Source organism: Lithobates pipiens, unplaced genomic scaffold (assembly GCF_037356315.1).
Source record: "Lithobates pipiens isolate NorthernLeopardFrog02 unplaced genomic scaffold, aLitPip1_a1.2 Scaffold_18, whole genome shotgun sequence".
Taxonomy (NCBI): domain Eukaryota; kingdom Metazoa; phylum Chordata; class Amphibia; order Anura; family Ranidae; genus Lithobates; species Lithobates pipiens.
The window spans coordinates 21033354-21060456 of record NW_027507758.1 but is presented as its reverse complement, the minus strand read 5'-3'; the positions used below and the strand labels follow the sequence as shown (position 1 = coordinate 21060456).

The following is a 27103-nucleotide window of genomic DNA, read 5'->3' as shown; positions in this document are numbered from 1 at the left end:
AGTGTGAGTGCTGAGTACAGGAGAGAGCAGAGTGTGAGTGCCGAGTACAGGAGAGAGCAGAGTGTGAGTGCTGAGTACAGGAGAGAGCAGAGTGTGAGTGCTGAGTACAGGAGAGAGAGCAGAGTGTGAGTGCTAAGTACAGGAGAGAGCAGAGTGTGAGTGCTGAGTACAGGAGAGAGCAGAGTGTGAGTGCTGATTACGGGAGAGAGCAGAGTGTAAGTTTTGAGTACAGGAGAGAGAGCAGAGTGTGAGTGCTGATTACGGGAGAGAGCAGAGTGTAAGTTTTGAGTACAGGAGAGAGAGCAGAGTGTGAGTGCTGAGTGCAGGAGAGAGCAGAGTGTGAGTGGTGAATACAGGAGAGAGCAGAGTGTGAGTGCTGAGTACAGGAGAGAGTAGAGTGTGAGTGCTGAGTACAGGAGAGAGCAGAGTGTGAGTGCTGAGTACAGGAGAGAGAGCAGTGTGTGAGTGCTGAGTACAGGAGAGAGCAGAGTGTGAGTGCCGAGTACAGGAGAGAGCAGAGTGTGAGTGCCGAGTACAGGAGAGAGCAGAGTGTGAGTGCCGAGTACAGGAGAGAGCAGAGTGTGAGTGCTGAGTACAGGAGAGAGCAGAGTGTGAGTGCTGAGTACAGGAGAGAGCAGAGTGTGAGTGCTGAGTACAGGAGAGAGCAGAGTGTGAGTGCTGAGTACAGGAGAGAGCAGAGTGTGAGTGCTAAGTACAGGAGAGAGCAGATTGTGAGTGCTGAGTACAGGAGAGAGCAGAGTGTGAGTGCTGAGTACAGGAGAGAGCAGAGTGTGAGTGCTGAGTACAGGAGAGAGCAGAGTGTGAGTGCTAAGTACAGGAGAGAGCAGATTGTGAGTGGTGAGTACAGGAGAGAGAGCAGAGTGTGAGTGCTGAGTACAGGAGAGAGAGCAGAGTGTGAGTGCTGAGTACAGGAGAGAGAGCAGAGTGTGAATGCTGAGTACAGGAGAGAGCAGAGTGTGAGTGCTGAGTACAAGAGAGAGAGCAGAGTGTGAATGCTGAGTACAGGAGAGAGCAGAGTGTGAGTGCTGAGTACAGGAGAGAGCAGAGTGTGAGTGCCGAGTACAGGAGAGAGAGCAGAGTGTGAGTGCTGAGTACAGGAGAGAGCAGATTGTGAGTGCTGAGTACAGGAGAGAGCAGAGTGTGAATGCTGAGTACAGGAGAGAGCAGAGTGTGAGTGCTGAGTACAGGAGAGAGCAGAGTGTGAGTGCTGAGTACAGGAGAGAGCAGAGTGTGAGTGCTGAGTACAGGAGAGAGAGCAGTGTGTGAGTGCTGAGTACAGGAGAGAGCAGAGTGTGAGTGTTGATTACAGGAGAGAGCAGAGTGTAAGTTTTGAGTACAGGAGAGAGCAGAGTGTGAGTGCTGATTACGGGAGAGAGCAGAGTGTAAGTTTTGAGTACAGGAGAGACAGCAGAGTGTGAGTGCTGATTACGGGAGAGAGCAGAGTGTAAGTTTTGAGTACAGGAGAGAGAGCAGAGTGTGAGTGCTGAGTGCAGGAGAGAGCAGAGTGTGAGTGGTGAATACAGGAGAGAGCAGAGTGTGAGTGCTGAGCACAGGAGAGAGCAGAGTGTGAGTGCTGAGTACAGGAGAGAGAGCAGAGTGTGAGTGCTGAGTACAGGAGAGAGCAGAGTGTGAGTGGTGAGTACAGGAGAGAGCAGATTGTGAGTGCTGAGTACAGGAGAGAGCAGATTGTGAGTGGTGAGTACAGGAGAGAGCAGATTGTGAGTGCTGAGTACAGGAGAGAGCAGAGTGTAAGTTTTGAGTACAGGAGAGAGAGCAGAGTGTGAGTGCCGAGTACAGGAGAGAGAGCAGAGTGTGAGTGCTGAGTACAGGAGAGAGCAGAGTGTGAGTGCCGAGTACAGGAGAGAGAGCAGAGTGTGAGTGCTGAGTACAGGAGAGAGCAGAGTGCTGAGTACAAGAGAGAGCAGAGTGTGAGTGGTGAGTACAGGAGAGAGAGCAGAGTGTGAATGCTGAGTACAGGAGAGAGAGCAGAGTGTGAGTGGGGAGTACAAGAGAGAGTAGAGTGTGAGTGATAAATTCAGGAGAGAGCAGAGTGTGAGAGGTGAGTACAGGAGAGAGCAGAGTGTGAGTGCTGAGTACAGGAGAGAGCAGATTGTGAGTGCTGAGTACAGGAGAGAGAGCAGTGTGTGAGTGCTGAGTACAGGAGAGAGCAGAGTGTGAGTGCTGAGTACAGGAGAGAGCAGAGTGTGAGTGCTGAGTACAGGAGAGAGAGCAGTGTGTGAGTGCTGAGTACAGGAGAGAGCAGAGTGTGAGTGCTGAGTACAGGAGAGAGCAGAGTGTGAGTGTTGATTACAGGAGAGAGCAGAGTGTAAGTTTTGAGTACAGGAGAGAGCAGAGTGTGAGTGCTGATTACGGGAGAGAGCAGAGTGTAAGTTTTGAGTACAGGAGAGACAGCAGAGTGTGAGTGCTGATTACGGGAGAGAGCAGAGTGTAAGTTTTGAGTACAGGAGAGACAGCAGAGTGTGAGTGCTGATTACAGGAGAGAGCAGAGTGTAAGTTTTGAGTACAGGAGAGAGAGCAGAGTGTGAGTGCTGAGTGCAGGAGAGAGCAGAGTGTGAGTGGTGAATACAGGAGAGAGCAGAGTGTGAGTGCTGAGCACAGGAGAGAGCAGAGTGTGAGTGCTGAGTACAGGAGAGAGCAGAGTGTGAGGGCTGAGTACAGGAGAGAGCAGAGTGTAAGTTTTGAGTACAGGAGAGAGAGCAGAGTGTGAGTGCCGAGTACAGGAGAGAGAGCAGAGTGTGAGTGCTGAGTACAGGAGAGAGCAGAGTGTGAGTGGTGAGTACAGGAGAGAGCAGATTGTGAGTGCTGAGTACAGGAGAGAGCAGAGTGTGAGGGCTGAGTACAGGAGAGAGCAGAGTGTAAGTTTTGAGTACAGGAGAGAGAGCAGAGTGTGAGTGCCGAGTACAGGAGAGAGAGCAGAGTGTGAGTGCTGAGTACAGGAGAGAGAGCAGAGTGTGAGTGCCGAGTACAGGAGAGAGAGCAGAGTGTGAGTGCTGAGTACAAGAGAGAGCAGAGTGTGAGTGCTGAGTACAAGAGAGAGCAGAGTGTGAATGCTGAGTACAGGAGAGAGAGCAGAGTGTGAGTGGGGAGTACAAGAGAGAGTAGAGTGTGAGTGATAAATTCAGGAGAGAGCAGAGTGTGAGAGGTGAGTACAGGAGAGAGCAGAGTGTGAGTGCTGAGTACAGGAGAGAGCAGAGTGTGAGTGCTGAGTACAGGAGAGAGCAGAGTGTGAGTGCTGAGTACAGGAGAGAGCAGAGTGTGAGCGCTGACTATAGTGTGCAGAGTGGTAATAACAGAATAATGCGTTGTCACCTGATTCAGCTTCATCATGGTCACCTCGAAGCTCCTGATGTCTCCCTGTATAGATCGGGCGCTCTGTTCCTGCTCCGGTGGTGGAAAACCTTCATACTGGACCCCCAGATCCTGCAGCTTCTCCCGGACCCAGCTCTCCGCCTGGAGGAGATTGGTGACAGGGAGCAGAGATTCAGGGAGAAGACAGAGGAACTGCAAAAACAGAACTTCACCTGCTACAATGTAACACTTTATTATCAATCCCACTGACCAGTCACCCCTCACTGTCCTATGGGAAGTGTACTGACACCCATATAACTGACTCACCCCCATGTACTGACACCCATATATAACTGACTCACCCCCATGTAGTGACACCCATATAACTGACTCACCCCCATGTACTGACACCCATATAACTGACTCACCCCCATGTACTGACACCCATATATAACTGACTCACCCCCATGTACTGACATCCATATAACTGACTCACCCCCATGTACTGACACCCATATAACTGACTCACCCCCATGTACTGACACCCATATATAACTGACTCACCCCCATGTAGTGACACCCATATAACTGACTCACCCCCATGTACTGACACCCATATAACTGACTCACCCCCATGTACTGACACCCATATATAACTGACTCACCCCCATGTACTGACATCCATATAACTGACTCACCCCCATGTACTGACACCCATATAACCGACTCACCCCCATGTACTGACACCCATATAACTGACTCACCCCCATGTAGTGACACCCATATAACCGACTCACCCCCTTGTACTGACACCCATATAACTGACTCACCCCATGTACTGACATCCATATAACTGACTCACCCCCATGTAGTGACACCCATATAACTGACTCACCCCCATGTAGTGACACCCATATAACTGACTCACGCCCATGTACTGAAACCCATATAACCGACTCACCCCCATGTACTGACACCCATATAACTGACTCACCCCCCATGTACTGACACCCATATATAACTGACTCACCCCCATGTACTGACACCCATATAACCGACTCACCCCCATGTACTGACACCCATATATAACCGACTCACCCCCATGTACTGACACCCATATATAACCGACTCACCCCCATGTACTGACACCCATATAACTGACTCACCCCCATGTACTGACACCCATATAACCGACTCACCCCCATGTACTGACACCCATATATAACCGACTCACCCCCATGTACTGACACCCATATAACTGACTCACCCCCATGTACTGAAACCCATATAACCGACTCACCCCCATGTACTGACACTCATATAACTGACTCACCCCCATGTACTGAAACCCATATAACCGACTCACCCCCATGTACTGACACTCATATAACTGACTCACCCCCTTGTACTGACACCCATATAACTGACTCACCCCCATGTAGTGACACCCATATAACCGACTCACCCCCTTGTACTGACACCCATATAACTGACTCACCCCATGTACTGACATCCATATAACTGACTCACCCCCATGTAGTGACACCCATATAACTGACTCACCCCCATGTAGTGACACCCATATAACTGACTCACGCCCATGTACTGAAACCCATATAACCGACTCACCCCCATGTACTGACACCCATATAACTGACTCACCCCCCATGTACTGACACCCATATATAACTGACTCACCCCCATGTACTGACACCCATATAACCGACTCACCCCCATGTACTGACACCCATATATAACCGACTCACCCCCATGTACTGACACCCATATATAACCGACTCACCCCCATGTACTGACACCCATATAACTGACTCACCCCCATGTACTGAAACCCATATAACCGACTCACCCCCATGTACTGACACTCATATAACTGACTCACCCCCTTGTACTGACACCCATATAACTGACTCACCCCCATGTAGTGACACCCATATAACCGACTCACCCCCTTGTACTGACACCCATATAACTGACTCACCCCATGTACTGACACCCATATAACTGACTCACCCCCATGTACTGACATCCATATAACTGACTCACCCCCATGTACTGACACCCATATAACTGACTCACCCCCATGTACTGACACCCATATAACTGACTCACCCCCATGTAGTGACACCCATATAACTGACTCACCCCCATGTACTGACACCCATATAACTGACTCACCCCCCATGTACTGACACCCATATATAACTGACTCACCCCCATGTACTGACACCCATATAACCGACTCACCCCCATGTACTGACACCCATATATAACCGACTCACCCCCATGTACTGACACCCATATATAACCGACTCACCCCCATGTACTGACACCCATATAACTGACTCACCCCCATGTACTGAAACCCATATAACCGACTCACCCCCATGTACTGACACTCATATAACTGACTCACCCCCTTGTACTGACACCCATATAACTGACTCACCCCCATGTACTGACATCCATATAACTGACTCACCCCCATGTACTGACACCCATATAACTGACTCACCCCCATGTACTGACACCCATATAACTGACTCACCCCCATGTAGTGACACCCATATAACCGACTCACCCCCATGTACTGACACCCATATAACTGACTCACCCCCCATGTACTGACACCCATATATAACTGACTCACCCCCATGTACTGACACCCATATAACCGACTCACCCCCATGTACTGACACCCATATATAACCGACTCACCCCCATGTACTGACACCCATATATAACCGACTCACCCCCATGTACTGACACCCATATAACTGACTCACCCCCATGTACTGACACCCATATAACCGACTCACCCCCATGTACTGACACCCATATATAACCGACTCACCCCCATGTACTGACACCCATATAACTGACTCACCCCCATGTACTGAAACCCATATAACCGACTCACCCCCATGTACTGACACTCATATAACTGACTCACCCCCATGTACTGAAACCCATATAACCGACTCACCCCCATGTACTGACACTCATATAACTGACTCACCCCCTTGTACTGACACCCATATAACTGACTCACCCCCATGTAGTGACACCCATATAACCGACTCACCCCCTTGTACTGACACCCATATAACTGACTCACCCCATGTACTGACATCCATATAACTGACTCACCCCCATGTAGTGACACCCATATAACTGACTCACCCCCATGTAGTGACACCCATATAACTGACTCACGCCCATGTACTGAAACCCATATAACCGACTCACCCCCATGTACTGACACCCATATAACTGACTCACCCCCCATGTACTGACACCCATATATAACTGACTCACCCCCATGTACTGACACCCATATAACCGACTCACCCCCATGTACTGACACCCATATATAACCGACTCACCCCCATGTACTGACACCCATATATAACCGACTCACCCCCATGTACTGACACCCATATAACTGACTCACCCCCATGTACTGAAACCCATATAACCGACTCACCCCCATGTACTGACACTCATATAACTGACTCACCCCCTTGTACTGACACCCATATAACTGACTCACCCCCATGTAGTGACACCCATATAACCGACTCACCCCCTTGTACTGACACCCATATAACTGACTCACCCCATGTACTGACACCCATATAACTGACTCACCCCCATGTACTGACATCCATATAACTGACTCACCCCCATGTACTGACACCCATATAACTGACTCACCCCCATGTACTGACACCCATATAACTGACTCACCCCCATGTAGTGACACCCATATAACTGACTCACCCCCATGTACTGACCCCCATATAACTGACTCACCCCCATGTAGTGACACCGAGACGCTCTGAGCAGCAGACGGAGAGGAGAGGACAGTGGGGCAAATGCCAGCTGTGGCCCCAGGCACATAAGCTTCTTCTTCCATGGTGACAAGGGCCCAGTTGCTATATAATCAAAGACTGTCTACAGGGGTCAAACTAGAAATGTCAGTGCTGGGGGCGGAGTCTGCTGTCATTATTATATGCTAATGAGGTTGGAAGGGTGCAGGAGAGGGCAGCACTGGACAGGCATTGGCCCTATTGTGACCCGACCAGAGCATTGGTATCAATTGTGATAGGGAGGGTCATGTCTGTCCTGAGTGTCGGATCACAAGAATGGGGAGTCTGTCGAATCTAAAGTGGTGTTCTGCTTTAATTATTAAAGAGAACCTGTAGCCTGTTCAGAGTTTTTCGTTTTTATGTCATCCTCATGTAAACGGTCTTATCAGATCTTGAGAAGAGGAGAATAACTACTTGCCTACCGTGCACTTAAGCCCCCTTCCTGCCCAGGCCAATTTTCAGCTTTCAGTGCTGTCTCCCCTTGAATGACAACGCTGAACCCACATGAACTTTTTATTTTTTTCACACAACAGAGTTTTCTTTTGGTGGTATTTAATCACTGTTGGGGTTTTTTTTTGGTAAAAAAATAAAAAAAACTGTTTCATAGTTTGTTATAAAATTTTGAAAACAGGTAGTTTTCTCCTTCATTTATGTGTGCTGATGAGGTTGCACTGATGGGCACTGATAGGCTGCAATGATAGGCTGCACTGATGGGCACTGATGGGGCAGCACGTATGGACACTGATGAGGTGTCACTGATGGGCACTGAAAGGTGGCACTGATGGTTGGCACTAAAGGGCACTGATAGGCAGCACTGATAGGTGGCACTGATGTGCACTAATGGGTGGCACTGATGGGCACTTTTAGGCTGCACTGATGGGCACTGATAGGCTGCACTGATAGGCTGTACTGATGGGCACTGATAAGGTGGCACTGATGGAGCAGCACTGATGGACACTGTTGAGGTGCCACTGATGGGCACTGAGAGGTGGCACTTCAGCCAATTGGGTGACGGGTCTCAAAACCCACCTCCCGATTGGCCGGGAGGAGGACCAGTGTTAAAACAGCGAATATTCATAACACACCTGGGTGGGCTCCGTTCACATTCTCTGTGCCCCGAGCCCACCTTATTTTGAGGCCTATTAGAGCCATTGTAATTCTTGCATCCGGTGTCCTGCAAGGGACCGGACGCATGGATTGTGGGGGATGGGCCAGCCCTCTTTATGATCAGCCTGCCCATACCTGGTTCAAACCTCGAAATAAGGGTCAGTCCCTCGAAATCAGGGACAGTCCCTCGAAATCAGGGACAGTCCCTCGAAATAAGGGTCAGTTCCTCAAAATCAGGGTCAGTTCCTCTAAATCAGGGACAGTTCCTTAAAATCCGGGACAGTCCCTCGAAATCAGGGTCAGTTCCTTGAAATCAGGGACAGGCCCTCGAAATCAGGAACAGTCCCTCGAAATCAGGGTCAGTTCCTCGAAATCAGGGACAGTTGGGAGCTATGGGTAATACACAACATTGCACAGAGCAGTAAAAAAGACCCGGTCCTACCTCTGATATATCCTGGCTGAGCTGGGCGATCTGCGGGGGGTCGCTGGGCAGGGAGGGTCTTCTGCCCCCACCGTAAACACCGCCAGTGGAGGGCGCTGTGCAGTCACTCCGGGGGGGAACGCTGGGAGATACCGGGCTCTGCTGGGAAAACACAACATTACAACCATTTATACAACCAGACCGTTTACCCCCCCCCCCAGCAAACAATGTCACTCCCCCCCCCCAACCTCTAGAAGGGGAAAGGACTCTGCCGCCATTAGGACTGATTACTTTAGAATTATTTGTGGCGTTCAAAACTGAACAGAGCCGCCAACCCCCCCAATAAAGGATGATGACAAGGATGCCAGGCTTATCCTATGTATCCTCCAGCAACCAATCAGAAATTATTATCTGACACAACTGGCAAAACCTGCGCCAAACAGCAGGCGGTCTCACGTGACGGCGCGTTATTTATTAATCAGTTGTAAGGCGTAATTATAACAACGTCTAGCGGAGTCCAGGATTAGGTGGTGAGTAGATCCGGACATCTGCACCTCTGCTGCAGGCTGCACGTTTCTGCGTTCTGAATGCGCTACCAGGAACACCACAAACCAATGAGAAGGCGTACATCCATTGCTGCATATAAAAGGAAAGCAAAGACACTCCCAGCGACAGCAAGAAAATATGAGCGGAACCATTCTGTTCATGGTGCTCAGCCAGGCAGGGGCAGATACATGCACCAACGTCCCCTTTAAGAGCCCTTTCCCACCATGCTGCACTTAAAAATGCACTGGAAACCAGTGATGTAACTAGAACCTTGCAAGAAACCATGAAGGGCCCCCCTGACCCCCAGACGGGGGCTCTTTCCTATGAGCCCAGGGGCGGAATGCCAGGGCCCGGTCACAAGTGCAACCTTCGTGACCCTGATAGTTCCACCACTGGTGTCAGTAGTTTTTTTTATTTTTGTTATTTTATTTTTTATTTTTTTACAATATTATTTTTTAAATGATTGTTTACAATTTTTTTAGGAGCCCCATTGGGTGGGCTTTGGTGAAATATTAGGGGGTCTAAACAGACCTCTGATGTTCCACCTTTGAGACAGAGAAAGGGAATGAGGACACAGTCCTCAATGTCCTTCTCTGCAGCCTCAGTTGCACAGAATGAATGGACAGGAAATGCTCTGTACAGAGATTCCAATTCATTCACAAACTGAAGCATAACAGTTTATTATGCTTCGGTCAGTGATTTGTATGGATCATTGACCAGTGGCGGCTAGTGCTCCTTTTTTTACGGGGGGTAGCAAACAAACTCCCCAACCCCCCCCCCCCCCCGCGCGCGCTCACCAGCCCCAATTTACCCCATCAAGGTCACGAGCAGCTTCCCCAGCTTCTCCACCTGGCCAATCTGGTCACTTTTCCTCCCAGCCAAACCGGTCTTAGGACACGCTTCATGTCCTGATTGGCCGGGAGGAAAAACAGGAATGTTGATTCACTAATGTTACAAGTGGTGGTCCAGGGACACAGAGCCCATCCTTTTTGAAGCCAATTAGAGCCTCCGGCTCTAGTCATGTGCTTCAAAAAAAAAAAAAAAAAAACCTTGTAGAACTCTATGCATCTGGAGCCCCACATGGAGATTAGGGGCTGGCGCAGAGAGATCGGGGGGGGGCGGCGCCCCTGCACCCCTTGTGGACTGGCTGTCGCTGTCATGGACAAAATTACACATTTACTGGCCCCTTCCCTGTTTTCCATCCTGAAGTGGGCGATCAAGAGGCTGGAGAGCACATGGAGAAGGGGGGGGGGGGGGGGGCAGCAGCAGAAAATAGCTGTATAAGCAGATTGGCGAAGGTGGCTGCGTATAAACAAATCGATCTTTCCTCTTCTGCATTTCCAGCAGTGGTGTACCTACAGGGGTTGCATGGGTCACAATTGCGACCCAGTTCCATACTGCAGGGGGCCAGTGTGAGCCCCGTGTACATCTGTTTAGGAGGAGTGACGGCTGTTTAGGAGGAGTGACGGCATGTAGAAGAACTGATCTCTCCTCTTTCCTCCTGCAGCCGCAGAATGCCCGCTTCTCCTCTTCTCCCTCCTGAAGGCATTTAGCGGCTTGTAGGAGGAAAATGGAGAGATAAGTTCTTCTATATACAGCTGCCCTTGCCCCTTTACAGGCGTACGGGGGTGGGGAGGGGGAAATACGGACATACTGTCTGCATGTGTGAAAGGGGCCTAAAATTAACTTTTTATCTTTCAAAATAGTTTCCCAGCGCTAAACCTTTCATCCGATTTCTAAACTGCTACATTTGAAAATTTAAAAGCCAATATAAAGGAATAAGAGTGGTAAAAAAAAGTCCTTGTGGATTTAATTCATCTTTTTTTGGTTAATAATCCTTTAATGGGGTGTGTCGGGGGGCGTGTCCTATACCTACATACGTTTGCAAGTAGGTGTCCCTCATTCCCAACTCGAAATGTTGGGGGGTATGCCTGTGTAGTATTTTGCATTTGCATGCATGATTTGTGCTCGTTGCCTTTGGTTTAGATCAGCCTTTCTCAGCCTTTTCAACTCAGAGGAACCCTTGAAATAGTTCTCCGGTCTCGGGGAACCCCTGCTAAAAATTAGAACTCTACAACTCATGATACATTAGTGTGATGATCAGTGGGAAGAATGGTCCTTACACTTGTGGTCACTGAGAAGAATTACCTCCATCTCTTCCCCAGGTAAGTGACATATCCGGCCAAAAAAAAAAAACATGATTAATCAGACCAGGTCACCTTCTTCCATTGCTCCGTGCTCCAGCTCTGATGCTCACGTGCCCATTGTAGGCACTTTTGGCTGTGGACACGGGTCAGCATGGGCACCCTGACTGCTCTGCGGCTACTCAGCCCCATACGCAACTGCGATGCCCGTTCCTTCTACTTTTAACACATAAACTTCAGAGAAAACATGTTCACTTACTGCCTAATATATCCCTCTTTGAATGGTTATATTATTAAACCCTCTTTATATATATATATATATATATATATATATATATATATATACACACACACACACATAGACATATATATATATGTATTATTGTTATTAATATTATTATTAATCCCGAATTTATATGTATTTTATTTTTATTTATTTTTTGGGGGGGGGGGGGGGGGGTTCTGGTATAGATGTTTGTGTGTGCATATGGGTAGCATGTTGCGTGTGGGTACATGTATGCACACATCCGTAGAGAAAATATATATATTTTTAATTATTGGCTCTGACATTACCCCAAAGAGAGAAGAAAAAAAAGGTAAAAGGAAAGAAAGAGTCACAGGGGTATATTGGGACGAGTGGTTTTGAAGTACAAGAGATGGTGTTGTTACATATGTAAATGTATTAAAGGGAGTGGGTACACATGGATTGGGTACAATAGTAGCACAATGTGGGTATAAGAAGTGGGTATAACAATCACATATTAAATATGGCGAGATAATGTAAAGTGGGTAGGGGAAAGGAGAGAAGAGAAGAGAAGTAATAACTTGTATTATTAAATAATCACATTTTATTTTTTATTTTTTTTTATTTTTTTTAGGTATCAGTCAATTTAAATAGGCACGGTGGCAATGTGGCTCTTAGAGGCCCTTTTATATAGATTTATTTTTTTACACTAATAAGTGCACAAAACATTTTTGGATCATTATTTATTTTGCAGGTGGTGGTAATTAGACCCTTAGAGGCCTCCTCCATATATAAAGGAGAAAGGGAAGGGGGGGGAGGGGGGATTATTTATTTATTTTTTGATTTTCACACCAGTAAATGCATAATAAAATGTTGGTTCTTCTCATCCCTCTCTTCCTTATTTTTCCCCTTTTTCTTTTTTGGGGGTTTGGCGACTCAAGTCAAGATTCACCAATTTTTCACTGGGCATACCGTCACTTAGGAGTTGATGTATCTTAACCAGGGGCGGACTGACAACTTATGGGGGCCCCGGGCAATAGGAGAAGATTATAGGGCCCCCGGGGCAATAGGAGATCATGGGGCCCCCAGGCAATAGAATAAGGGGCCACACAGTATACACACAAATACAGTATACACATACAGTATACACACACAGTATACACATACACAATATACACACACAGAATACACATACACACACCAAAAAGGTACTGGAGAGCTATAATCTTGGGATTTTTAAATAAACACAGATTTTTACATACTGTCCCTGGTTTTATTGAGGCTGGCAACCCTGATGGGGCCCCTTAGTGGCACGGGGCCCTCGGGCAGTGCCTGAGTGCCCGAATGGTCAGTCCGCCCCTGATCTTAACTTAATATGATACACCTTCACTTTTTTTTTTCTCATTGAATTAGGGGTGTAACCATTGATTGGTGCACTGTGAGATATTAGGAACCTGAATAGCTACGGAGGTTGGGGTCCTCAATTCGGGGGGGGGGGGGTTGCTATCGGGAGAAAATTCAACTGGTATAATATATCGTATTTTAAGGGGGGAAATGATTTTTTTTCCTCTTTATCTACCTTTTTTCTTTCTTTCTTTTTTTTTTTTTCTTTTTTCCTTTCTTTTTCTTTCAGAATAGAAAATTTTGAGATGAGTATATAGAGTTTTTGATATTATGTAAATGGTGTATATGGACACGTCTTTGTTTTTAGTTGATTGTTAAGCTGAATTCTAATAAAATATAATTTAATTATAATATATATATATATATATATATATATATATATATATATATATATATATGTGTGTGTGTGTGTATATATATATATATATATATATATATATATATTTATTTATTGGTATATATATATATTCATATCATATATATATATTCATATATTATATTCATTCATTCGTGTTGCAGTGTGAATGAGGCATATAGACAATCATGTGCCCTTGCAGTGACATGCAAGTAACCAAGGCTGACAAATGAGGGTCATTGGACATGCTATGAACCAGCCCTCAGGGCTCGTTTTAAACTTGCGGTCAGGATTGGCGGTAAAAATAGGCGGCTGAACAACTTTTTTACCACCATCCCCTTTAAGTTGCAAAGGCAGCCAGGCAGAGATTGTGCAGACGCTGTGGCTGTGATGCTTTGAGCAGCAACAATGAGGCTCCATTCTCACATCACATAGCAGGGACAAGCGATCCCACTCGCAATTTTTGTTGCACAATTTTCCTGCGATTCTGAGTTTCGCACACAAAGGGCAGCCAATTCACATCAATGGGACGCCCTGCTGTATGTGCGTTTGAAGCTCCTGCTCTTTTTTTTTTTTTGCGGGGTGACAAGCGTAACGCCATTTTTAAACACACATCCTGCCGCCTGATTCTGTCTTAGCTACAATCGAGGCAGAATAATCACACTGCGCTTTGGGTGCCTTGAATATTGAATTTTTCTGTTGGATACAATGTTATCATAAGTGTTTCTTGATTGATGACATGGGATCAGCAGAGCAGGAGACCTGATTCTTCTTTGCTGCAGTTCAGTACAACTCACAGGTCCCCCCCCCACCCCCATCCCCAGACAGTTATGCCCCATACACACAATCGGACTCTCCGATGGAAAATGTGCGATCGGATCGTGTTGTCGCAAAATCTGATCGTGTGTGGGCTCCATCGGAATTTCCGACACACAAAGTTGGAGAGCAGGATCTAAAATTTTCCGACAACAAAATCTGATCGCTTAAATTCCGATCGCGCATAGACAATTCCAACGGACCACGTGCCATGCATGCTCAGAATAAATTACGAGACAAAAGCTAATGGCTACTGGACAACTTTGGGCGACCGCGTGTATGCAAGAGAAGTTTGGGCCAAAATCCGTTGGAAAAAATCAGACGGATTTTTTTTCGTCTGAAAGTCCGATCGTGTGTACGGGGCATAAAAGGAGAAGCAGAAGACTGATGAGCTCATCCCATTGTCACTCTGCTCTCCCCTTCTATCAGCATGCTCCTTGCACTGAAATTCATTTGTTTGGCCCCTTGTGGGGTTTTTATTTTCCGGTCTGAGCTTTGCTGTACAGGGACTGCAAGAGTCTCCTGGAATAATAATGTCTTATATATCTGTCTGGAGTTCATCTACAACAGATACAATAGTTCTGACAATCCACATTGCAGTCTGCTGGAAGGGGACTATGGGCTCCCATGCACAGGAAAAGACTGGGGGAGGTACGGGGCGGTGAAGGGGTTAATTCTTGGGGTGCGCACATCCTGGGTGAGGCCGCTCCGCTCCTCATCTATGACACAAGAGGAGATGTGTTCAGAATATGAGCGGGGTCAGGGGTCAGACGTCCCCCTGGGGGGATATGAAAGGATCAATTCACAACAAATTATGAAACAACAAAGACTGCTGGCTGTGTACAGATACAGACAGAATATCCCCCATATATACAGATATATATATATATATACAGATATATATATATATATATATATATATATATATATATATATATACTGTATACACAGAATATCCCCGATATATAAATATATATATATATATATATATATATATACTGTATACACAGAATATCCCCTATATATACAGATAGATATATACTGTATACACAGACTACCCTCCATATATATATTGTATACACAAAATATTCCTCACATACAGTATCTCACAAAAGTAAGTACACCCCTCACATTTTTGTAAATATTTTCTTCTATCTTTTCATGTGACAACACTGAAGAAATGACACTTTGTCTACAATGTAAAGTAGTGAGTGTACAGCTTGTGTAACAGTGTAAATTTGCTGTCCCCTCAAAATAACTCAACATACAGTCATTAAATTTGTTGTTATCGCTCTCACTCTCTCATACTGGTCACTGGAAGTTCAACATGGCCCCTCATGGCAAAGAAAAAAAAAAGAATTATTGCTCTACATAAAAATGGCATAAGCTATAAGAAGATTGTCAAGACCCTGAAACTGAGCTGCAGCACGATGGCCAAGACCATACATAGCGGTTTAACAGGACAGGTTCCACTCAGAACAGGCCTCGCCATGGTCGAGCAAAGAAGTTGAGGTGACGTGCTCAGCGTAATATCCAGAGGTTGTCTTTGGGAAATAGATGTATGAGTGCTGCCAGCATTGCTGCAGAGGTTGAAGGGGTGGGGGGGTCAGCCTGTCAGTGCTCAGACCATACGCCGCACACTGCATCAAATTGGTCTGCATGGCTGTCATCCCAGAAGGAAGCCTCTTCTAAAGATGATGCACAAGAAAGAACACAAACAGTTTGCTGAAGACAAGCAGACTAAGGACATGGATTACTGGAACCGTGTCCTGTGGTCTGATGAGACCAAGACAAACGTATTTGGTGTCAGATGGTGACAAGCGTGTGTGGGGGCAACCAGGTGAGGAGGACAAAGACAAGTGTGTCTTGTCTACAGTCAAGCATGGTGGTGGGAGTGTCATGGTCTGGGGCTGCATGAGTGCTGCCGGCACTGGGGAGCTACAGATCATTGAGGGAACCATGAATGCCAACATGTACTGTGACATACTGAAGCAGAGCATGATCCCCTCCCTTCAGAGACTGGGCCGCAGGGCAGTATTCCAACATGATAACGACCCCAAACACACCTCCAAGATGACCACTGCCTTGCTGAAGAAGCTGAGGGTAAAGGTGATGGACTGGCCAAGCATGTCTCCAGACCTAAACCATATTGATAATCTGTGGGGCATCTTCATACGGAAGGTGGAGGAGCGCAAGGTCTCTAACATCCACCAGCTCTGTGATGTCGTCATGGAGGAGGGGAAGAGGACTCCAGTGGCAACCTGTGAAGCTCTGGTGACCTCCATGCCCAAGAGGGTTAAGTCAGTGCTGGAAAATAATGGTGGCCACACAAAATATTGACACTTTGGGCCCAATTTGGACATTTTCACTTAGGGGTGTACTCACTTTTGCTGCTAGCAGTTTAGACATTAATGGCTGTGTGTTGAGTTATTTTGAGGGGACAGCAAATTTATACCGTTATACAAGCTGTACACTCACTACTTTACATTGTAGACAAGTGTCATTTCTTCAGTGTTGTCACATGAAAAGAGAGAATACAATATTAACAACAAACAACCACGCTGTGTGTGTCTATGTGTCAAATAGTGTCAGATTCTCCGCCGCGCGGCCGCAGTCCCATTTTAAGTCACTGATCACCGCCATTAGTAGTATAAAAAGAAAAAAAAAATCTAGTAGATATACCATAGTTTGTAGTTTGTAGATGCAATAAATTTCACACAAATCAATCGATTTTCTGTTACCAAAGGCATGTAAGAGAATAGATTTTGGCCAAAATGTATGAAGTTTTTTTTTTGGATGTTTTATAGCAGAAAGTAAAACAAAATATTTTTTTTTCAACATTTTTGTCCTTTTTTATATAATAAAAAATAAAAACTATAATAAACAAATATCACCAAAAGAAAGCTCTATTTTTGTGAAAAAATTTGTTTTTATAAATTTTGTGTACAGCATGGCATGACCACGCAATTACCAGTTAAAAGTAGCGCAGTGCTGAATAGAAATTTTTTTACCTGGTCATGAAGGGGGGTAAAAATCTTCCGGAGATGAAGGGGTTAAATAAAATCCTACATTCTCATATATTTAATGATACCTCACTACTATGTAACTATTTATTGTACATTAACATTTTAAACATACCTCCCAACTTTTTGACATGGGAATGAGGCACATCTATTAGCAAAAGTATGTAGGCATAGGACACACCCCCTGCCACGCCCCCTTAAAAAAGAATCATACAATTTTTTTTTTTTTTTTTTTACCACTACTATTCCTTTTGAAATTTACAAATGCCATAATGTAGAAATTGGATGAAAGGTTTAGCACCAGGAAACACTTTTTTTTTTAAAAGATTAAAAGTGAATTTTGTATACAACTATATAGATCAGACCCAAATGAGGGACAAATGAGGAGGGAAGAGGGACAGAGGGACATTGTTGCAAATCAGAGACAGTCCCTCGAAATCCGGGACAGTCGGTAACTATGCCTTTAAATATCTGCTGCACACCTCGAAGTTAGGTTTATAATTGTGCGTCTGCATTTTCATGACACGTTTTTAATTATTTATTTTGCCTTTTTTCATGCACGCCAATTGATGTTAATGGGGCCAAAAATGTGTATTGTTGCAAAAAAAAGCAACCAACACATGGAAAAGAACCGCACAAGTGTGAACAACACACAAAAAAATTTCAAGAGGAACTGCAGTCTGCTCAGATACTTGTGATAAAAAAACATCTTTGCCATTCTGAAGCTTCCCTCCAACTACTTTGCATATTATTTTATATACACTGTGATTCTGTACTTGCCAAATATGCTGCAGAAATCTCCCTCCCCTGGGTCTGGCTGCAGCCATCTTAACTGTGGGCAGCTGAAGCTGCTGCCCGTTCCCTTCCTGGATTTACACAGAGGCATGCCTCCAGTTCTGCAGCTTTTATTGGCCCCCTTATGACTCATAATTAATATATCCACCTAAAGACCCGGACTTTTCTGACACGTTTTGTTTATTTTTTTAAATCTATTTTTTTTTGGGCTAGAAAATTACTTAAAAAAAACCCCAAACATTATCTATCTATCTATCTATCTATCTATCTATCTATCTATCTATCTATATATATATATATATATATATAGCTATCGATCTATCTATATCTATATCTATATATATATATATATATATATATATATATATATATATATAGATTTATTTTTATTTTTATTTTTTTTACAGAGGACCTAAAGAATAAAATTATGGGTTTTGCAATTTTTTCTATCACACATTATTTGCGCAGCGGTTTCTCTAATGCAATTTTTTTGGGGAAAAGGTAACTTTCATTCATTTTAATGCACACAAACACAATACTATACCGAATTATTTTTTTGGGTAAAATATGGTGTTGTGCCAAGTAAATAGATACCAAACATGTCAAGCTATAAAATTGCGCACGCTTGCAGAATGGCAAACTGCGGCATTTAAAAATCTAAATAGGCAATAAACCTTTACAACCTTTAGAGTTAGAGCCAGTTCACACCATGTGCAGTTCAGTGCATTTTTTTTTCTGCATCAAAAACGCGTGGAAAGTAGGTTATATGGTTTTCACACCAGTGCATGCAGTTCCAGTGCGTTTCAGAAAAAAAAAAGTAGAACATTCTTCACTTTTCCTGCACTGGAACGCTGTAAAACACACCAAAACCTCACTAGAACACAAAAAGGGGGAGGGGGAAGCAATGGATTGCATAAAAACGCACCAAAATGCATCAAAAATGCACTGGGATGCATCAAAACTGCGTCAAAAAAGCACATGCAGAAAAGCATCTGGAACGCATCCGGACTGCGTTTCTATGGTGGTTTTTTGAAAAACGATCGAACTAGGCCACACGCGATTGGATTGTCCGACGGACTAATCCCTTCGGACCTAGTCTGCCGGGAAAGTCCGGTCGTGTGTACGCGGCATCAGAGTTAGAGCCAGTTGACACTACATGCAGTCCAGTGAGTTTTTTTTTTTTCTGCATCAAAAACACATTGGAAAATAGGTTATATGGTTTTTAATGGCATAGTTCACACCAGTGCTTGCAGTTCCAGAAAAAAAAAAAAGTAGAACATGCTGCATTTTTCCTGCACCGGACTGTACTCGCTGTAAAAGGCATCAAAAATGCACTGGAGCGAGCCTAAATGCACCAAAAACGTACTGGAACGAGCCTAAATGCACCAAAAACGCACTGGAACACACGCATGTCCTTATTTAAGGTTAAGAAAAAAAGAGGGGGAAAAAATGCACTGGACTGCGTCAAAAACTGCATCAAAAACACACTGAAAACACATAAAAAACGCACTGGAATGCATCAAACGTGCGTCACAAACGTGCATGCGGAAAAGCTTCTGGAACGCATTGGCGGGACCAACGGGGTGCTTTAAACATTTTTTATTTATTTTTTTACCATTTTTTTATTTTTATTTTGTTATTTATTTATTTTATTTTTCACACTGTTTCCTAATTTTTTTTTAGTTTTAATCACTTTTATTGCTATCACAAGGAATGTAAAAATCACTTGTGACAGCAATAGGCAGTGACAGGTCCTCTTTATGGAGAGATCAGGAGTCTGTTGGACCCCAAAAGTCTCTTCTACCCCAAAAGTCATCTGATCACAGCAAGATCGGTGCGATCCAAAGCTTCCAAGATTTACAAATGGCGCCGTTTACATCCGGGGGACACCAGAAATGACGACAGTACTCTTCGCTTCTAGACATGTGCAATTCATTTTTTTTCTGAATTCTTTTTTTTTTTTTAACGAATTTCGACAAATCTCCAAAAATAATAAAAAGCTGTTTAATGAATTTTTCCGAATATTCGTAACTTTGAAAATTTGTAAATTCGAAAAATCAGAAAATTTGTAAAATGTGAAAATCCACAAAATCTGAAATAGCAACTAACTAATAATGACTTAAAGGGGTTGTAACACCTCATGGTTTTTCACCTTTAGCCCCGGCGGATTCGGCTGCTCAATGACCAGAGCATCTTTTGCGATTCGGCACTGCGTCGATTTAACTGACAATTGCGCGGTCGTGTGACGTTGTACCCAAACAAAAGTGACGTCCTTTTTTTTTCCCCACAAACAGAGGTTTCTTTTGGCGGCATTTGATCACCTCTGCGGTTTTTATTTTTTGCACTTTAAACAAAAAAAGAGCGACAATTTTGAAAAAAAAAACAATATTTTGTACTTTTTGCTATAATAAATATCCCCAATTTCTTTACAAAAAAAAAAAAGCTAATTTCTTTTTTCCCTCAGTTTAGGCCGATATGTATTCTTCTACATATTTTTGGTAATAAGAATCGCAATAAGCGTATATAGATTGGCTTGCGCAAAAGTTATAGCGTCTACAAAATAGGGGATAGATTTATGGCATTTTTATTATTATTATTTTTTTGGACTAGTAATGGCGCGCCCACAAGGTAACCCCCCACCCCCCCACCCCCCGGGAGAGTGCTTCTCCTAGGGGGTTATATGATGCGGGAGGAGCTACCAGCGCTGCCAGGTAAGGGTGCAACGGATCGTCACCAATCCGTGATCCAAACGGGTCACCCCGCTTGGATTGGCACATGCCGCGATCCGCCGAGCGCTTAGCGGTCTTGGCCTTAGGAAAGGCAGCGGCTTCGGCCTAGCTCCGAAGCGGCAGCCATCTTTTTACACCCAGGCGTTTACAATGTGATCGCTCCGATGGATATGTCATGACGCCGGTTCCTCTCTCCCCTCTCTGTGCTAATCTGTACAGTGGAGGGGAGAGATCGGATGGAAGCAGCCATCCCTCCATACCCTGCCAATACCTAGCAATACCCTGCCAATACCTAGCAATACCCTGCCAATACCTAGCAATACTCTGCAATACCCTGCCAATACTGTGCAATACCCTGCCATACTCTGCAATACCCTATCAATACTCTGCAATACCATGCAATACTCTGCAAAACCCTGCCAATACTGTGCAATACCCTGCCATACTCTGCAATACCCTGCCATACTCTGCAATACCATGCAATACTCTGCAATACCCTGCCAATACTCTGCAATACCCTGCCAATACTCCCCAATACCCTGCCAATACTCCCCAATACCCTGCCAATACCCTGCAATACCCTGCCAACACTCTGCAATACCCCGCCAATACTCTGCAATACCCCGCCAATACTCTGCAATACCCTGCCAATACTCTGCAATACCCAGCAATACCCTGCCAATACTCTGCCAATACCCTGCCAATACCCAGCAATACCCAGCCAATACTCTGCCATACCCAGCCAATACTCTTCCATACCCAGCCAATACTCTTCCATACCCAGCCAATACTCTTCCATACCCAGCCAATACTCTGCCATACTCTGCCATACCCAGCCATACTCTGCCAAACCCAGCCATACTCTGCCATACCCAGCCATACTCTGCCATACCCAGCCATACTCTGCCATACCCAGCCATACTCTGCCATACCCAGCCATACCCAGCCATACTCTGCAATACTCTGCAATACTCAGCCATGCTCAGCCGTACCCAGCCATACTCAGCCAATATCACAGTGGGGGGAGATTGTGGATACAGTGGGGACTATATGGTGGTGGTATTTTCACAGGTTTTTGCAAATTCAATTATTATTTGCTGATCCGAAAAATTATCCGGTCCGTGACTCTGATCCGTGGAACGATCTGATCTGTGAGTTTTTTGATCCGTTGCACCCCTACTGCCAGGGGACCCCAGAAGAGGAGGATCTGGGCCACTCTGTGCAAAATGAACTGCACAGTGGAGGTAAGTATGACATGTTTGTTATTTAAAAAAAAAAAAAAAAACTAAGCCTTATAATCACTTTAATTATTGCTACCTATTAAATTAAAGGTATTGGAATTTCCTTTCAAATTTGGCTGTTTGTGAATGTAACGATAATAGCTGTTTCTATGTACAGCGAGTAATATATACATGGGAAACCATATTCATTTCATCCATAGCCAGGCTCTGCTTCCTTTTCTGCTCCTCTTACCCCGTTGTGATTCCACCAGACCGGGTCTGTCTGATTGAAAACAACAGGCTGTGCAGTCCCTAAGGATGTCAAACACTCAGTGCTATGACAAGGTTACCTAGAGCCCATGGCAAAATGCAAATTGCCCCCCCTCCCCCCGCCAAAGATGTATGAGCATTATGTGTCAGCAAAAATGCCCCCCCCCCCCCAAAAAACAAATGGGCACTAATCTGCATGATTACCCCCAAGGTAATTCTACAAGTATATAAACAGTAAAAAAAAAAAAAAAGTTAGGACAGACCATATTGGCCCACAATGAATTATGAAGGACATCTGGTTACAAAGGATGGGGAGACGGCAAAGCTATTGAATTTATTCTTCTCCTCAGTCTTCACGAGGGAATCGGGGGGGGGCTTCAGTAACCAAAACTGCAGTGTTCATCCTCATGACACATCACAGGAAGCACCTCCATGGTTATCAGAGGACAGAATTAAAATTAGACTTGGGAAACTTAACATTAATAAATCACCAGGAACCAGGTGGCTTTCACCCAAGGGTACTTAGGGAACTCAGTCAAGTAATTGCCAGACCATTGTTCCGAATTTTTACTGACAGTCTACTGACTTGAATGGTACCAGCGGCTTGGAGAAAAGCCAATGTAGCCCCCAAAAGGGCCGAAATACATCCCTGGGAATTACAGACCAGTTAGCCTAACATCAATAGTAAGCAAGCTCTTGAAGGGTATGATAAGGGACTATATACAAGATTTTAGTAATGAGAATGTTATCATTAGCAGTAATCAGCATGGATTCATGAAGAATCGTTCTTGCCAAACCAATCTATTAACCTTCTATGAGGAGGTGAGCTGCCATCTAGATAAAGGAAGGGCCGTAGACGTGGTGTATCTGGATTTTGCAAAAGCATTTGACACAGTTCCCCATAAACGTTTACTGTACAAAGTAAGGTCCGTTGGCATGGACCATAGGGTGAGTACATGGATTGAAAACTGGCTACAAGGGCGAGTTCAGAGGGTGGTGATAAATGGGGAGTACTCGGAATGGTCGGGGGTGGGTAGTGGGGTCCCCCAGTGTTCTGTGCTGGCACCAATCCTAATTTAATTTATTCATAAACAGCTCAGAGGATGGGGGAAACAGTTCAATCTCTGTATTTGAGGATGATACTAAGCTGTGCAGGGCAATAACTTCTCCACAGGATGTGGAAACCTTGCAAGAAGATCTGAACAAATGAATGGGGTGGGTAACTACATGGCAAATGAGGTTCAATGTAGAAAAATGTAAAATAATGCATTTGGGTGGTAAAAATCTGAATGCAATCTATACACTGGGGGGAGAACCTCTGGGGGTCCTAGTAGATGATAGGCTCAGCAATGCCAAGCTGCTGCTAACAAAGCAAACAGAATATTGGCATTAAACAGGGGATCAAATCAAGAGATAAAACGATAATTCTCCCGCTCTACAAGACTCTGGTCCGGCCGCACCTGGAGTACACTGTCCAGTTCTGGGCACCAGTCCTCAGGAAGGATGTACTGGAAATGGAGCGAGTACAAAGAAGGGCAACAAAGCTAATAAAGGGTCTGGAGGATATTAGTTATGAGGAAAGGTTGTGAGCACTGAACTTATTCTCTCTGGAGAAGAGACGCTTGAGAGGGGATATGTGATTTCAATATACAAATACCGTACTGATGACCCCACAATAGGGAGAAAACTTTTTGCGGAAGGGCGTTTAACAATACACGTGGCCACTCATTAAAATTAGAAGAAAGGAAGTTTAACCTTAAACTACATAGAGGGTTCTTTACTGTGAGAACGGCAAGGATGTGGAATTCCCTTCCACAGGCGGTGGTCTCAGCGGGGAGCATCGATAGTTTCAAAAAACTCTTAGATAAGCACCTGATGACCATACTGACATATAATCACACACATAGGCTGGATGGACTTGTGTATTTTTTCAATCTCACCTACTATGTAACTATGTATAAATTCCCCCTCCTCCCAGTACAAATCCACCCCCCACAAATGCACCCCCGAAAACAAATCACTCCCCCTAGTACAAATCCTCCACCCCTCCAAATACACATTCTCTCCCCCCTACTCCAAATCCCCCTCCTAGCACAAATACTCCCCCCCGGCCCCCTCCTAGCACGAACACCCCTCAATAATCCGTCCTAGCACAAATACCCTCCCTCTTCTACCATATCACCTCTTCTAGCACAACCCCCCCCCCCCCAAACGAACCCGCCTTGTCCAAATCCCCTTCTACCATCCCCCTCCTAGCACAAATCCCCCTGAATAATAACTTCTAGCACACCCACTCAAATGTCACCTCCTAGAACAATTCTTACCCCCTGGTGCCCCACAAATTCCCCCTCCCAACAAAAATCCCCTCCCTGCTCAATCTCCTTGCAGCGCCCCCCCACCTAACATGATACCACAGTGCAAAATCCTCCACCCCTCTGAGTACACATTCTTTCCCCCCCACTCCAAATCCCCCTCCTACAAATGTCCCCTCCTAGCACAGACACACCCCAATAATCCGTACTAGCACAATTCCCCCCCCCCCCAAAAAAAAAATCTCCTCCTAGCACAAATACCCTCCCTCTTCTACCATATCACCTCTTCTAGCACAAACCCCCAAAATGCACCCTCCTAGTACAAATCCCCTTCTCCCACCCCACTCCCAGCACAAATCCCCCTGAATCGTAACTCCTAGCGCACCCACCCAAGTTTCCTCTCCTAGAACAATTCTTACCCCCTGCTGCCCCCCAAATTCCTCCTCCCAACACAAATCATCTCCCCACCCCACCAAACATGATACTACAGTGCTCCTGCCCACCCCTTGTCCCGGCTCTGGAAACACCCACAGGGCACCTGATAGCCAAAGACCATGTGATCTTTGCCTAGGATTTAGGTCACCTGAGAGAGTTGGCCGTGACCTAGTGATTCATGTGAAGTATGAATTCTCATGAAAGGGCCACTTTAAATATGGCTGTTAGGACCTGTGGGCTCTGGTTTAAGAATGAGGATGTGATGGATCACCTATGGAGGGCGGGGATTGGTGCAGGCATGGTCATGTGACAGGGCAGGGCATTCTTTCCTGATTAGATGTCATGGACGGTAGAGGGTGGAAATTCAAGTGTGTACATTTTGGGGGTGCTTTAGCACTCCCAAGCACCCACCTGGCGCTGACCCTGGATGCAGGACAATGCTTAGCTAAGCGGGACTGTGGGACATATGTCAGAATACGGGGCTGTCCCGCAGAATCCGGGACTGTTGGGAGGTATGTGTGTGGTGTGCAGCTATAGGAAGGAGACGCCAGCAATTGGTGAAATACAAATAAAATTTTATTGATTATTGATATTTATTAAATATAACAAAAAAATATGGGGATATTTTCAATCTGTTTCTCACATCGCAGTGTGAGCAATCTCACAATGATCACAAAATAAATAGATAATAATAATTATAATTATAAGGGCCCAGGAGGGGGTACCCTCCACCCAAAAGTGATATTTCAGTCATAGGTGGAATCTGGTGCGCAGAGTCACCCTTTGTCATCTATTCTCCCAGGCACCAGTACCGGCTGCACTGGAGTCTCACTTCTTCTGCTGCAATAGGGGGTGTTCCTCCTGTTATATGCACAATATACAATAAAAATATGGCAGGAAGAATTGGAGTCCCTCGTACTCCGGACTGCAGTTTTGTTGGGTGGTTGGTCTTGCCAGCATCCACCAACACTGAAATACCAGTTCTGGGTGGAGTGACGCATTAATAATGGATAAAGAGGCCCTGTCACCAACTTAAACAACTGCACAGAAAAATGTAGTATTGTAATTGCTTTCTTACAGTGTTATTCTCTCCATAAAATATTTTTTATTGACCTTGCTATGGAATTTGATTGCTACAGGAAGAGTCAATTCCCTAGCACAGCCCCTCCATCCTTACAAGCCATAGCCCTCTCTTCTTCTGGGAGTGTCTGATTACTGCCTGTGCTGGCCCAGCTACTTCTATCACCTCCCTACATAACCCAGTGGAAGAGTTTAGGGAAACACTATAGAGGATCACTTGAGTGACAGCTCTGAATCTGCTGGGGCTGCTGACATCACATCCAAGATGTATGGGGGGGGGTCTCAGTTATAGGACAGGGGAGGAGGATATATTCCAGGGACAGGTATGAGGGTATCTCAGGGACAGGAGAGGGGGAGGGGAATATATTCCAGGGACAGGTATTGGGGGGAGGGGGGATCTCAGAGGTAGGGGGATTCGTTTGGCTTTGTACTGAAGACAGAAGCCCTCCAGGACCAGGATTGGAGCACCCAGGGGAACGTCAGTCTGGGAATGGGGATCAGGAAGGAGATTCCTCCTCCATCCTACAGACTGTGTCAGCTTTCCCCATGACCTCATCCCTGCCATGGCCTCCCGCCAGGACTGCCCAACCCATTCCTGGCCGCGGGATATGGTCACCCATTAACCCTTTCCCCTCCAAACTGTGCCGGGGAATTAATGGGGAGAGAGAAGGAAATGAAGATAGAGAAAGAGGGAGAAGGGAGAGGAAGAGAGAGGAGAGAGGGAAGAGAAGAGGAGAGAGAGAGAAAGAAGAGAGGAGATGGAAGAGAAGAAAGGAGAGAAGAGAGGAGAGAGAGAAGAGAGAGATGAGGGGGGAGAAGAGAGGAGAGAGAAGAGAAGAGAGAGAAAAGAGAAGAGAGAGAGAGGGGGAGAGAACAGAGAGAGGAGAGAGAAGAGAAGAGAGGGGGGGAGAAGAGAGGAGAGAGAAGAGAAGAGATGAGAGAGAGGGGGAGAAGAGAGGAGAGAGAAGAGAAGAGATGAGAG

General features: G+C 45.4%; 1 protein-coding gene across 7 annotated transcripts in view; it reads right to left on the bottom strand.

Annotated features, from left to right (window-relative positions):
• Positions 1 to 27103, bottom strand: part of LOC143986994 (uncharacterized) — a 165728-nt gene that overhangs the window by 127569 nt on the left and 11056 nt on the right. For 6 of the 7 annotated variants that reach the window (XM_077485425.1, XM_077485424.1, XM_077485429.1 and 3 more), the window contains 2 exons: positions 8770 to 8910; positions 3352 to 3492 (listed from right to left, as the gene is read on the bottom strand). In XM_077485425.1, coding sequence (XP_077341551.1) covers positions 3352 to 3492; positions 8770 to 8910 — 282 coding nt within the window. The remainder of the gene's footprint in view (positions 1 to 3351; positions 3493 to 8769; positions 8911 to 27103) is intronic. The other variant, XM_077485426.1, reaches the window with a different exon arrangement.